General features: G+C 39.8%; 1 protein-coding gene across 2 annotated transcripts; it reads left to right on the forward strand.

Annotated features, from left to right (window-relative positions):
* The first annotated feature begins 4,884 nt into the window (after window positions 1-4,884).
* Window positions 4,885-12,111, forward strand: GSTK1 (glutathione S-transferase kappa 1). Of its 2 annotated transcripts, XM_021270174.4 has the most exons (8): window positions 4,885-5,043; window positions 5,723-5,804; window positions 6,535-6,663; window positions 7,000-7,100; window positions 7,540-7,575; window positions 9,789-9,905; window positions 10,396-10,489; window positions 11,711-12,111. In XM_021270174.4, the coding sequence occupies exons 1-8, from the start codon at window positions 4,978-4,980 to the stop codon at window positions 11,758-11,760; spliced, it is 675 nt and encodes a 224-aa protein (XP_021125849.2). In that variant the 5' UTR covers window positions 4,885-4,977; the 3' UTR covers window positions 11,761-12,111. The 2 variants fall into 2 exon arrangements, with proteins under 2 accessions (XP_021125849.2, XP_071899330.1); XM_072043229.1 differs by lacking the exon at window positions 7,540-7,575.
* Window positions 12,112-13,648: the final 1,537 nt, after the last annotated feature.

Genomic DNA, 13,648 nt, shown 5'->3' on the forward strand with positions numbered 1-13,648 from the left:
TCAAGATCGCTGAGCAGTACTGAATACTTTTGGACGTACTCCCCTGTTCATAAAATGCTAATCATGTACTATCAGAACCAGAACAACCTGCATTTAAAATTAGTTTTCATAAGTTTTGTTTATTTGCAGAAAAGTGATTACATATTTAGAAGAAATACAAGCATTATCTTGGTTAGACAGTTTTTCAAGCTTCTCCTAACTACCTGGGCACTTTTTTTTTATTATTATTTCTAAATAGTTTCATTGCTTCTTTTTCCTTTTTTTTTTTTTTTTTTTAAACTGAGGTAATTTTTCAACCATGATATTTTCTTATTAAAACTGTTTAAAGATCTTTTCTCAAATGTATGTTACTCCTCGCGGATACACTTCAGTGTATTAGGAATTTTGATTATTAGGAATTGAGACTGAACTGCAAGAAGATCATCAAAGCTGTGTTTAATCTTTTGGATATTCTTATTTGTCACATAGAATGTGAGAGCCAGAATTAATGCTAGGTAGCACTTTGTGAGATAACAAATTAAACGAGAGGTTATTCTTGTCCTCACTTTAAATGCAGGGCTGTCATTTGAACTACATGCAAGTGAATTACAATTTGGACTGGGTGGAAAAACTCCTCTTTTCTCCCTCTACACCATGATGAATTATTGTCTCCCAAAATCGTATCAATTATACAGTAATAGAAAGTATAATTTCTTTCAACATATGACAAATAGTGGTCATATCTATAGGTTTCCATCGTGTCATTTATTTTCATCATGTGAAGGCAGACTGCAAAAGTCCACAAGTTGATGGAGTAGAAGTACTGTTGTCTTGGCTCCTAATAAAATTTCTTTCAGGTTTTGAAAGAAAAAGCTTCCCCTGAAATCTGCTATCTATATTGGTGTACTGGTTTTGGCTGGACTAGAGTTAGTTTTCATCATTGTAGCAAACATGGTGAGGTGTTTTGGATTTGTCATGAAAAGCAGTATTGCTAACACATTAATGTTTTAGTTTCTGCTGAGCAGTGCTTACACAGCATTAATGTCTTTGCATCTCATGCTGCCCTGCCAGCAAGGAGGCTGGGAATGCACAAGAAGCTGAGAGAGGACAAAACCAGAACTGATTCAAACTGACCAAAGGACCTTTTTATACTGTATGATGTTATGCTCAGCAATAAAACTGGGGGGAAAGAAGGAAGAAGAGGGAATGTTCCGAGTTATGGTGTTTGTCTTTCCAAGTAACAATTATGTGTGATGGGCCTTGCTTTCATGGAAATGGCTGAACATCTGCCCATGCTTAGAGACACGGTTACTGCCCGTGCTTAGGGACATGGTTTAGTCGGTGATACTGGTGATAGAGTGATGGTTGGACCAGATGATCTGGGAGGTCTTTTCCAACCTTAATGATTCTATGAAAATCTGAGCCCCACCTTTCCAATAGCCACTCCCATGCCACCCAACAAAGCTGCATTTGCATAGAGGATGCCACTGTAAAGATATGTCTAGATGATATATCCATAAGAGTCAACATAATGAAGATGAGACTCTCATTTACATATAAAAACAACAGTTGTTCTAGCTAGCATGGTACATAACAAAGTGTGAGTTTGTCCCAAACAGCAGGGAAGACAAACAGACAAGTAGATCCTTGCCCAAACAATCTCACTAACCTTGTTAGCCCACCATCAGGACACCTTATAACCTTGTGCCAAGGACTGAGGCAGAAGAAGTTGCACTGAAATTAACTTAATATTTCTTTGTACTCACTGAGGATCCTGGCAAATCTATGCTTCTCTGGATGTCTGCCTCTCAGCACCAAGTAGAGCTTCACTGTAGAATATCATGAGAGCACAGTGTTCTGTTAATCTGTATTGCTACTATTAAGTAATATTTAGGATATTTCTATCTGCATAGCTTTATCCTTTCTGAACTAGACTGGAAGGAATGAATAGGAAACCAAAAAGGAAAGGCAAATTTGGCAAAGATTAAGCCTTTTGTTAAAATTCCTAAGGGAATGTAACCACCTGGACATGTAGCTCCAAGTAGGACCTGTTTACTTTCTCCCTAGTTATACCTACTATCACAAGAGTACATAAAGTCATTCCAGTAGCCAATTATCCTGGTCCCTCTGGTAGCCGAGTCCTGTTTATACACAACTATCCCTTTTTATCCCCTTATACCTCTATTTCTGAAGCCTTGTTCCTCCTCACATCACTTAGATATATTCCTTTCCCTCTCTTTGGTTCCTCCCATAAAAAAACATGAATTTTGTGCAATCCCAAAATGCTCTTCTTCTGCATCTTATAAGGTATCCCAGATCCCTTTGCAGTAATATCCTCTCAGTCCCTCTCCTGTTGACTTGATGGGTTTTATCCTTGAATAACGGGGCTGATGGCTGTCCTAAGGCAGCCCTGTGAGGAGCCTGGGAAAGTGTTTTCCAGCTCTTGGAGGGAGATGGAGTTTGAGTTCCCACCTGCTACTGTGCCCCTCAACTCCTCTGGACTTGTGGAGATGGACCTGTGACAGGCTCCTGTGAAGAGCCTGGGAGCAGACCTTTTACTTGGGCAGGGTATTACTTGTCATTCCCACCACCTACTCCATGCCCCCATTTTCTCTCTTCTGCTCCTTTTTGGATATGCACTTGGGGGTTTTATGAGATCACCCAACAACTTCAGGCTGCATTGCACGGTGAGTCGGAGGAAAACCTGCCTCTAGAAAGACTGAATCTGAGCTGGAAGTAGCTAAGAGAGCTTGGAGCACAGTTCAAAGGCCAAGATAAGAGCCTTTGCTGAGCATAGAGGGATCCATGAGTGCTTGTGAAATAGTTGTCTAACTGTATGCCTCTGCTAGCAGGTATTGAGTTGAATAAGATAAGGTAATACTTGTTAAGTAGGAGACCTATATACTTGGCAAAAGGGCTCAGGGCATGATGGACTGACATTCCATGCTGATATTCAAGGGATCTGCACATGTGCAAGTGCTTGTGAATCTTAGAGGGTGATGGTGTGTTTTTTCACTAGCATGGGGGGGGGGGGGGGGGGGGGGGGGGGATCAGCTACTGAGATGAGGGATATCTTGTCCAGCTGTGTGCCTGTGTGTGTGTATGGACAACGGTCTGTGCCAGCAACTGGAGTGAGGCTGTAGCCTCAAGGGTTCTTATGTCCAGGTGTCAGCTGGATCCAGGGGCAGATCTCGAGCAGTCTGAGTGTCTGAGCCCAGCTGTCGGAGGGATCCACTTTGTTTATATCTTCACTAGTGGACTTCCATTTTGCTCAGCCAAAGAGGGTAGCAGAATGAGGCCATTGGTGCTGTCTGCATTCATGTGAGCACCCTGAGGAGATCTGTGATCTGTGTGGCCAGCAATGTTCATGCGCATACATAGTGCATATGTTCACTCTGTGTGAATCTGCCTACTGGGAATATGTCCTCAGCCTCACCACTGGATGGTCCTGAGAAAGACATGGATTTGAAAGGCAGACTATTTAGTGGATAAGAAACCGGCTGGACAGTTGCATCTGGAGAGCTGCTCTCAACAGCTCAATGTCCAGGTGGAGCTCAGTGATGAGCAGTGTTTCTCAGGGGTCCATACTGGGACCTGAACTGTTTAATACCTTTATTAATAACATAGACAGTAAGATTGAGTGCACCCTCAGCAAGTTTGTGGATGATGCCAAGCTGAGTCACTTCTTGAGACACCTCTCATTTGTAGGTATCTGCTACATATCCAGCACTGTCCCCCAAAAGTTGATCAACATCCTGAGTCCTAAGAAAGCTACTTCTTTTGCTGTGTGTAGTGCTCAAACACGCGTCTTTCTAGACATAGCCCTAATTGAATGTGTTTAATTGGCAGTCACTGCATACGATCATTACACAGAAATATGCCATTCACCATCTTACAACCTTATCACGAACCAAAAAAATTGTGAAGGGCTGGCAGCAGCATCTTGGATATGAGGATTTCTTCTAGCCATGTCCACAGAGCTCAGACCTTGCAGATACCACTCAGTGGTCCAAATGTGATTAACCACTCCTAGTGCAATATCCTGGCACTTCTTAATCTTGTTTGTGCCGGCACCCACAGAAATTAGACCAGTATGTTTGTTATTGGCATTCTTACTCTTCTTTGCAATTTTAGTTTCATCTCAACCTCCTATACCCAAATCCTTGTGGCCATCTTGATTCATTCTTGATTCATCTCGTGTAGGACAGCTCAAAGCATTTTTAGCCCATGCTTCCCACCTTACTGGGGTTCTACTATTTTATGGCAATGCCACATTCATGTAATGACACCTGCATCTAGCTATTCACCAGATCAGTCTGTTTCACTGCCCACTATTGGACTGATCACACAACCAAAGCTGTCAACCCACCTGGTAAAATGGAGTATGATTAACTCCCAAAATATTCCCACCATCGCCAGACATGTGAACTAACTATACAGAACAAGCACTTGAAAGGACAAAAATTTCAGAGAAACAATATGACTACTCAGAATGGAGATCTGAGCTTGGAAGCGAGCATAATATGAGGGGGAGAGATGAAACTAACTTCTTGAAGCAAAATTCATGCTGGGGAAAAAATGTTTCTGTACCAAAGTAAAAAGCATGCATCAGTAAATAAGGGAAAAGGTATGTAACTCCTTTAACAATAATTACTCCTATAGCAACAAATTATGCATGAAGTAAGTGAAACCAGGCAGAAGAGATGAGAGTAGGAGGATTTGGGGAAAACATCCTGCACTTCTCTGCCTAAGACAGCTCCCGGCTTCCCTCCTTGGGAGGCTTCTCCTCCTGCCCCAGCAGAGAGAAAAACAAAGACTCCCTCCCCAGCTCCTCCCTCTCCTTCCCAAGCCAGGCTCCACAGACAAGCCAGCAGAACAGCACCACGCGAGAGGAGGGGCGCCAGGCACCGCCTCGCCGCGGGCCGGCCGGGGGGTGGTGCCGCTGGGGCACTGGGTGAAGGGTGACGGCGCTGCGGCTCGGCTCGGCTCGGCGCGAGGATGGGACGGACGCTCGTGGAGCTGTTCTACGATGTGGTGTCCCCGTACTCCTGGCTGGGGTTTGAGGTGAGAGGAGGGGAGGAGAGGGAGGGAGGCCGGCTGCTTGCAGCCGGCGGCTCCGACGTAGCCCCGTCCTCTCCGCGGGGCTCCCCGCCGGGAGCCGGCCTGGCACGGCCGGGGTCAGGAGTCGGCTGAAGGGCAACGCGTGCCGTGCCCGCCCTGCCCCAGGCAGCGGCCTTACAGAGCCAGTTTACCTAGCGGGAGATCCGTGTTTTGGTTTGGTTTGGTTGGTTTTGATTTGCTTTACCCACCATGTGTTCAGATTTTATTTTTGCCTCACTTGTGAGAGATACCGCAGCTTCTTCCGGGAGTTTTGAAAAGCAGGGAACGCTTAAAAAGCACATCCCAACCTCACTGCAGCGTGGCCTGTGCTGATTTGGGAGTTACTGCTGAACATTTTACTTTACTGAAAGTTTTGATGTTAAACAAGTGCCTGCTCATGAGCCTGATCTCTTGTTTATTTTGCCCTTGCTTAGACTTGCGTAGTCATAGCCCAGATGTGGTCTTTTCAGATTTTCTGAGATGAGATTTCTCAGGCAGCATCCAGAAAAAGGATTTTAGGACATTGCTAATAATAAAGGATTTGTCTGCAGCGTTTATTTCATGCCTTAGCTTATTTTCTATTTGCATGGAGATCTACAGACCTCTCCGACTATTAATCTGGCATTGCCTCTCTATGTTGCAGGTACTCTGCCGGTACCAGCACATCTGGAACATTGATTTGCGCTTTCGTCCGGCCTTCCTTGGTGGCATAATGCAAGCAACTGGTAGCTAATATGTGGAAATTAACTCTGTGGGAAATTACTTTCTTCACTAGTGGGACACTCCTGTGGGCAAGCTCGATGAGTGCTGAACCCACAGAGCCACCTTTAAACTCAGTTTTGGCACCATCAGCAAAGTAACTATAGGATTGTGGAATTCGGTAGTGACTGAGAAATCAGCTGCAAGGCATTTCATACTGTTATGACATTGCCCCTAATGCTTATACTCTCTGTGGAAAATACTGCCTACTGTCCAAGTTCCATTCTAAAATAGGATAATAATAATTTGATACGGAATGGTTTTCTAGAATTAACCCGTGGAACACCTACAATTTCTTAATATACATTAAGGATCAAAGTGTGTCATAGAAATTAATCACTGAGATTTATAAATCATGAAATTAACAAGTCTCTGCATTTATTTACCCATGTGTAGCTTTTTAGTTTAAAGGTCATCAATCCAAATCAATATAAATCTCTGCCAGGACATTTGCTCCTTTGTTTAAAACTGGTTCTACTAACTTAAAGGGCTGATCTGTGCAAAACCAAAATAAATAACGTTTAAACCATAGTATTATGTTTGGAAAATCTGCATATGTTTCACTAAGGAGATATGAGATTGTACTCTTCCTTAGGCATATGTATAGATGAGGTCTAATTTATCAAATTTTGTTTTGTCCAGTGCTTTTATAATATAGTTGAAATCTCCTGCTTATAGTAGAACTTTTTCTGAAAGGTAACAAGCCCCCAGCAATGTTGCCAAAGCGTGGAGAATACATGCTGAAGGATTTGGAAAGGATGGGAAAATATTACCAGGTGCCTGTAACAATTTCAGCAAGTGACTTCCAACGTATCCTTGGTAAAAGTAAGTAAGAGACTTAGATGATATTTTTCAACTCTGGCTCAGATTTTCCATGACAGTAAAGGTTAAGATAAATTCTCTTACCACAGCCCTTTCCTTTATCTGGGAGCACTATGAAGTCTGTGCATTTTTTCTTAACCATAAAAGGGGAACTTCTGGGGAAATATACCTGTCAATGATTTTAACATTGAAGGTACTGTGAATCAACATAAGCTTTATCATTTGGGAACTGTTGCATAGACAATCATACTGGTTTTAGGTAATACTTCTGCAGTCGATATCTTTTCCTGGTCCTGTGCCTTGTTTCAGCATGTTTCTTTGTCTCTCCACTAAACACAGGCAGTCTTGGAGCCATGCGTTTTATCACAGCCATTGATATGACACAACCAAAATACCTGGAAACCTTATCTAGAGAGTTCTGGATGCGTTTTTGGTCACAGGTCGGTATTTTATGAAGCCAACATCTTGATCCTGTCTGTCACCATTCCTGTCCTACTTCGTTCAAACGTTGAATGTGAACAAGAGAAAGGAAAAGTCTTTTCATTAAAAGTCATGGCAGGAAACATAAAGTGATAGTGGTTCAGGAATCACTACAAGAAAAGAACTAGCAAAAGAACTAGCTTCTAATCAGCTTAATATGCCATTTCTTATTTTCAGTATGGATAGTGAGTTCTGTGGGCTGAGCGAATCAGTAGTTCATGTCAGAAAACATACAATGTGTTCCTTGATCACGTGTCTTAAAACTTTTTCTGAGAAAATTTTTCCAGTAGTATCAACTAACATTGTTTTTATTCCTGTTTTCTTAGAAAATTTGTTTTCAAGTCCAGAACTGAGCTTTTGTTCATATGTACTGAATTATTTATTTTATTCTTTCACCAGCATGAAGATATCAGTCAGATGGAGAGTATAGTGGCTGTAAGTGTCTCCTTTCTGTTGGTGCTTCTGCATTTCTGGTACAGATTCTTACTGATGGCTTGTATCAGTAATAACCATGGAAACAGCTTAGCGTGGCCTTACTGATTGCTAATTTGTCAATTGATCACTTGGAGTTTTGAAAAACTCTGTTAGGAAAAATGAAGATTTAATTTTCTAGCTGCTCTGTTTGTATTTATTTATTTATTTATTTATTGACATGCTTTGAATAATACTTTGAACCAGAATCGCCCTTTTTGTTAATTCATGTGGCAAGATACCCAGAATGGACAATGAATTATTTGTTACTACTGTTTTATTAACAGTAATGAAAGTATAAGCAGAGTCTCCAGAATGCATTGAGATTTTGCTACATATGAAATCTTCTGGTGAAATGCAACACTTCATTGGGGAAGTTAACTCTCAGTGGGATGATGAAGCCAAGCTTTACTATTAAATTCAGTGCTGTATTGCACCCTTATATGCTTAGACATTGTACTTGCTCGATGTATTTTCTTTTGCTGGTGAGATTTTTTACAGGTTATAGTGGCATCTCGGTTTCTGTGTAAGACCCTTTTTAAGGGATCTCTCTTCTACATTCTTTTATTTTTAAATTCTTAGAATATGAAGAGAAGAAGAATTGTCCATGGCTAAAGGGTACAAGTCTCTACTGCCCAACTTCCCTATCTGAAACTTGAAACTTGCTGTCCAGCTGTTTTCCCAGAGTCTAGTCCTTGTACTTTAGCTTCATCTTAGTGCATATTTTTACCAGAATTTCAGAAAAAGTTTGCATTTTGCCTTTTCAAAAGGCAAGACTTGAAGGATATATTTAAACATCCAGCGAAAAAGTCCTAAGCCTATGAATCCATCATTATTTAAATAAAGCAAGGACATGAAGAACTTCAGAGAAACAAACTTAATATTCAAAAAGATCTGTAAGTAATTTAGCCATTCTGTGGAAGTCTATGAATATATCCATGTTCAGCAAGGCAGACAGGTAGGTATCTTCTCACTTGCTTTTGTCTGTTTTCATTCACTCCTGCAGCAAGTATTAGACCATCCTCTCATGTTGAAATATACCATCCAAAGCTGCAAAGTGTCCTCAGCCTTTTCTTCTGAGTATTTGTAGGTGAACGTATTTTACACAATGATTGAAAAATATTGTTTACTTGATACATTTCCATTGTGTGTCTGTGGTATTTTTTTACTCAGTTTTCAGTCAGCAGTAATTTCTCATAACTTGCTATAGAAGCAAAGTAGTCTTTGAATCCTGCCCCAGTCTTCCTAAATCCTCCTGCCCTAAAATGATGAGGATCAGATACTATGTCTCTGCGTAAAGACTGCAGTCTAAACACTTTGGTTACCCTGCTTGCACAGCATTTTGTACTACTATTAGACTACACTTGTTTATCTCCCATTTGAGTAGCGTCAGAAAGAGCTCCTGATTGTTCTGATGTGGGGGAAAGACGAGAAGGTACAAAAAAAGTGTGGATGCTAAATGAAGAAGGAAAAAAAAAAGTGATTGAGAGAGTTTTCTTTCAGGAATACTTTTTCTTTTTTAAAAGCAAAAACGAACAAACAAAAAACTGCATGTCATTCGAGTAGGTGTTAAGAGTAGAAGTTAACATTCTTTGTGAGATAATTTTTAAAAATAGGTATTTGTAACTTCAGCATTACCCAATAAACGTTTGACCTTTACCTTTGGCACCTTTATTTCATTCGTGTACTGCTTGTGTGGCAGTGGCACAGAGGAGACTAAAAAGATAGATCAATAGTGCTAGCAACTGTGAAAATTCTCTGGTTTACAAGTATCATTTACAGCTCCTATGTGGCCATCTTTGTAGTAAAAACTGTGTCTTGGCGTACTAATATGATAAGATTCTTGATTTTCATTTTCAGAACAACTTTTTTATTTTAAAGTTACCTAATACATTATTTCAATAGATGTTAAACTCAGCATTCTCTCTATTTCTCTCTAAATCATGAAAAAAAATAGAATAAAATTGCAGATTTAGGGCTTTAGGGGCTAAGAGTTGATAAATGATGAATGGGTTGGGAATACAGCAAGACAATGGGCAAGAAGTACTTCAAGGACATTTTGTAATGTTTTTGTAATAGATTTTGGGTGATAACACTGAAGACTACATTAGTTAGTCTGTAATAAGAATTAGAATGCTTCCTAGTAAAGCACACTTAATTAACTTGTCTTTTCTCAGGTTGCAGGACGGGCTGGGCTATCATCGGAGTTCACCCAGAAGCTACTTGACATGATTTCATCCCCTGAAGTGAAGAATCGTTTGAAGGAGACAACAGAGGAAGCAATAAAATATGGGGTGAGATGTTTCCAACGCCTCTTTTATCACAGCTATGCATTTCTTCTCTATTAAGAAAAATAGGAAGCAAGGAACATGATCTATATAGATCATCTCTCTTAGTCACTTTTGCTTTTTGAACATGTGGAAGCTAACTCCCTGTTATTAGGATTTTTTTTGCATTGTCATCTGGGAAACTCATTCAGCCCATTCCACTTGGTTGACAAGGATGGGCAACTAAGGGACCAGTATCAAGTGATACTGCTTATCACTGCTTGAAATAAATCTGAGTTTGTCAGGTTGCTTTTTTAGCTCACTGAAAAGGGGCACGCAGTCTGGATCCAGAATCCCCTACTTTCTGATGGCTCCATTAGATTCATCTTTCAAAATGAAGAAGGTGAAATGAAGGGGAGGAAAAAAGTCAGCATTCTGGGGTTCTACTCCTGAAGACTGATCATGTACCTACAAAAATTTGATAACATTCTCTGTTTAATCTCCATGGTGTCAATAGGCATTTGGGATGCCTGCTGTTGTGGCACATTTTAATGGGAAACCTCATCTCTTTTTTGGCTCTGATCGTTTAGAGCTGCTAGCCAACGTTATCGGTGAGTGTACCTAATAATACAGCTAAACAAAACACACTTAATGTCTTTCTAATATTAAAAATGTTGAGTATACTTCTTAAAATGTTGACTGGAATGTATTTCAATACAGTTAGAGTGACCAAAGATGTGAGTTCTCCATTCTCTCTCACTGGTTTGTTTCAAGGCTTTGCACTCCACATGCCATTCTCAAATTACTACCAAGTTCTTTAGTTTTCAGAATGTTCATATTTAACTTTTTGATATTGGATCTTTGTAAAGATTAAGAGTATGGCTGATACTGATTTTTTTTTGTATTTTTAACATTTTTATTTTAAGTCTCTTTCTTCTTAATAAATAACACTATCAGAGCACCCAAATCCAAATTACACAACCTTAATAGAAATTCATTGATTGACCATCCTCTTGGATGTGAACGTCCTTACTTTCATTTTCTGCATTAATAGAAGACAAATTTTAAATTTTTAAACAGAACTGGGTTAAGTTGTGATAACTAATACAAAATGGAATTTGGCTACAGAATTCTCACATTTAGCAGCACCTGGAAAAGAGGAGAGCAGTAACCAGAAAGACTTACATATATGATTTAGTGTGTTGCATTTGTGGAAAAATTTCAGCAGCAAACCTTCATTAATGTAAATTAAATTTGGTCATAAGCTAAACAGAAGGGAATTTTGAACACTTATTTACTTGTTCTGGATAGGTTTCTGATTGTATAAAAAAGTTCTTGATGAAAATGAGAGTGAGGAAGATTCGCTTTCCAACAGCTACTATCTCAGTAACTAATCCTAATTGGAATGTCCTGCCCTGGTTTCTAGTCTACACTCCAAACTGGGAAAGGACTTAAACAGATTCTATTTTTGTTTCTCTGACTCCCCAGATTTCTACCCTTTTTCTCTTCCTTACCACCAGCCCCTCAGAAAAGTAGTCCTAAAGACACTTGATTTCACCCTCATGCAGAGTGTTCCAGACTTGCAGAACCTCTCATCTGTAACAGAGGAAAAGAATTCTTCTGTACAGCTGCAGTTGTAACTAGAGAGCAAAGGATGTAGGAAGCAGGCTGCAGCATGCCAAACAAGATAAATATCAGTATTCCATCATTAGTAGTTACCCTTCAAAAAAAAAGAGAAGTAGGAAGAGTCACCCTGCTACAGAAATGCGACCAGCCAATCACTTTTCTGTATTAAATTTTAACTTTCTCTTTTGTACTGATTTGTCTTGCAGGTGAAAAATGGCTGGGGCCAGTTCCTTCAGTTCCAAGCTCCAAGATGTGAAAAGTCTTGGGAAAATACATAAGAATGAAAGAATTACACAGATATGGTCTATCTTCGGTGATTATCTGAATGTACCCAATGAATGTATTTTATGGTGAGATGGCCTTCTCTTCCTTATCTGTTAACTCTACAGATCAGTCTTGTTTCTAGTTAAGAAGTTAGAGGTTTGCCAGTATTACCAGTCTGGTTAGTTCTTTACAAACTCATAAAAACATTATTCTTTCAAAGATCAATGATTAACAGTAAAGATAAAACATTAAAGATTTAACTTCTTACCGATTAAACATCTTCCCTGACTATTTTTTTCCCTTACTCTAAAAGTATGAGAAATAAATTATTATGGGACTGAGATCTTGATGGTTCAGAAATTTCTTGTATCTTCCTGCTTGTCCTTTAGAAACACACACATATGGCCTAAAAAATGTTGGTTATGTTCTCCTTTTACAACGAAGACACTAGAAGTACACAAGAAGACATTCATGCTTCTCTTTACCCTGCAGCATGCCAATTGGATAGGACACCAGAGAGATCAGTGGAAGAGAGAGGGACAATTCAAGCCCAAAGCAAAATCTGGGAAATCAATCAAGTAGTTCAAAAAGAACTGTTTCCCAGCTTGGAGAGTATTTTATACACTTTGCATTGTAGTGACTGACATTTGAGAAGAGATTGACACCACACACATGCATTCTTGGGCACCAGCTCCAGCCCTTGCAAGGGTTTTTAATTAATGCCAGTTTTACAGTAGGGTCCTTGGAGGACAGTGGTAAATATGATGTAAACTCATTTGGTAACTGAACTAGACTATTGTGCTTCCTCAAAGATAACCAAATTGCTGCCTATCCAAAGGTAATGTTGGATGTGGCTATAGGGCACTTCATGTTGTGTGATCTGCAGAGGGGAAGATATGCAAACAACAACATTAAAACCAAAACATGTAACTTTTCACTCTCTGATTGATCATGTTAGTTAGAAATTTTTCACTGAAATAGTTTGAAGTTGGCCCTGTAATAGATTAACTGGGATAACTCTTTAATTAATTTGTGTAAGGCTTGATTTTTCTGTGATTCCTTGCTGCCTCTGATGCATCACGGAATGAACAAGGACTAGCAGCAGCTGGAATTCTGCTTTTGTCTCTTTCTGAACTTAAAGTTAAAGCATAGGCATGCTCAGTCACTTGAACAGCAAATCAGCAAGTCCTGGAACAAATGATCAGAAAAAGACCAGTATCCTTCATGTTCTTTTAGTTGTGGAGTGTCATTTGTTCCCCCATCCACTATTTTTCCTTCTTACACTTCTTTTGCCTGTTCAGGGAATATCCTATAAATTGAGAACTCCTTCCTCTGTTCTACCAGTGCACCCCTTAGTCTGGGCAAATCAAGTCTGGAATTTAAGGAAATCTTTGTGAGATATAAAAAGCTACATTCATATGGGACCAATTCGTTTTTGATCATTTCACCCCTGAAATTTGCTACTCTCCAATCTGTGCTACAAAACTGATTCTGAGGTTCTGGTGTAAATGGAGTGAATGAGACGTTGCTTTAATTCATAACACTCCAGTGACTTCATTTACAGTACTTGCTCAGAAACAGGTAAAATGCATTTTTTTAATGGAGGTAATGAACTCTGGTGGGAAGGGAGAATGCAAGGAACATCTTGAATTAATCTCATGGTGAAAGCCAGGTTCTCATGAAACTTTATCTTTCGAAAGAGCTTAACTAAAAAAAAAATAGCCTCTGAGGCAAAACTGTGTTGATGTGGCAGATGAATTAAATGAGATGGATTTTACAGTCTTCTATGTACTTCCCCAAATTATCTTCAAGGCCCTCAGACCTTGAAATCAGTGGAAATTAAATGCTCAAAGACTTAGGTACTAAAATATTTAAACAGT

The sequence above is a fragment of the Anas platyrhynchos genome, chromosome 1 (genome assembly GCF_047663525.1).
Source record: "Anas platyrhynchos isolate ZD024472 breed Pekin duck chromosome 1, IASCAAS_PekinDuck_T2T, whole genome shotgun sequence".
In the NCBI taxonomy this organism is placed as follows: Eukaryota; Metazoa; Chordata; class Aves; order Anseriformes; family Anatidae; genus Anas; species Anas platyrhynchos.

Excerpts from the sequence above, each read along its gene's own strand:
- GSTK1 (XM_021270174.4), top strand. The coding sequence starts at position 4,978 with ATGGGACGGACGCTCGTGGAGCTGTTCTACGATGTGGTGTCCCCGTAC. Across the intron at positions 7,101-7,539 it reads GGATGCGTTTTTGGTCACAG|CATGAAGATATCAGTCAGAT; the intron begins GTCGGTATTTTA and ends TTCTTTCACCAG. Across the intron at positions 9,906-10,395 it reads AGGAAGCAATAAAATATGGG|GCATTTGGGATGCCTGCTGT; the intron begins GTGAGATGTTTC and ends TGGTGTCAATAG.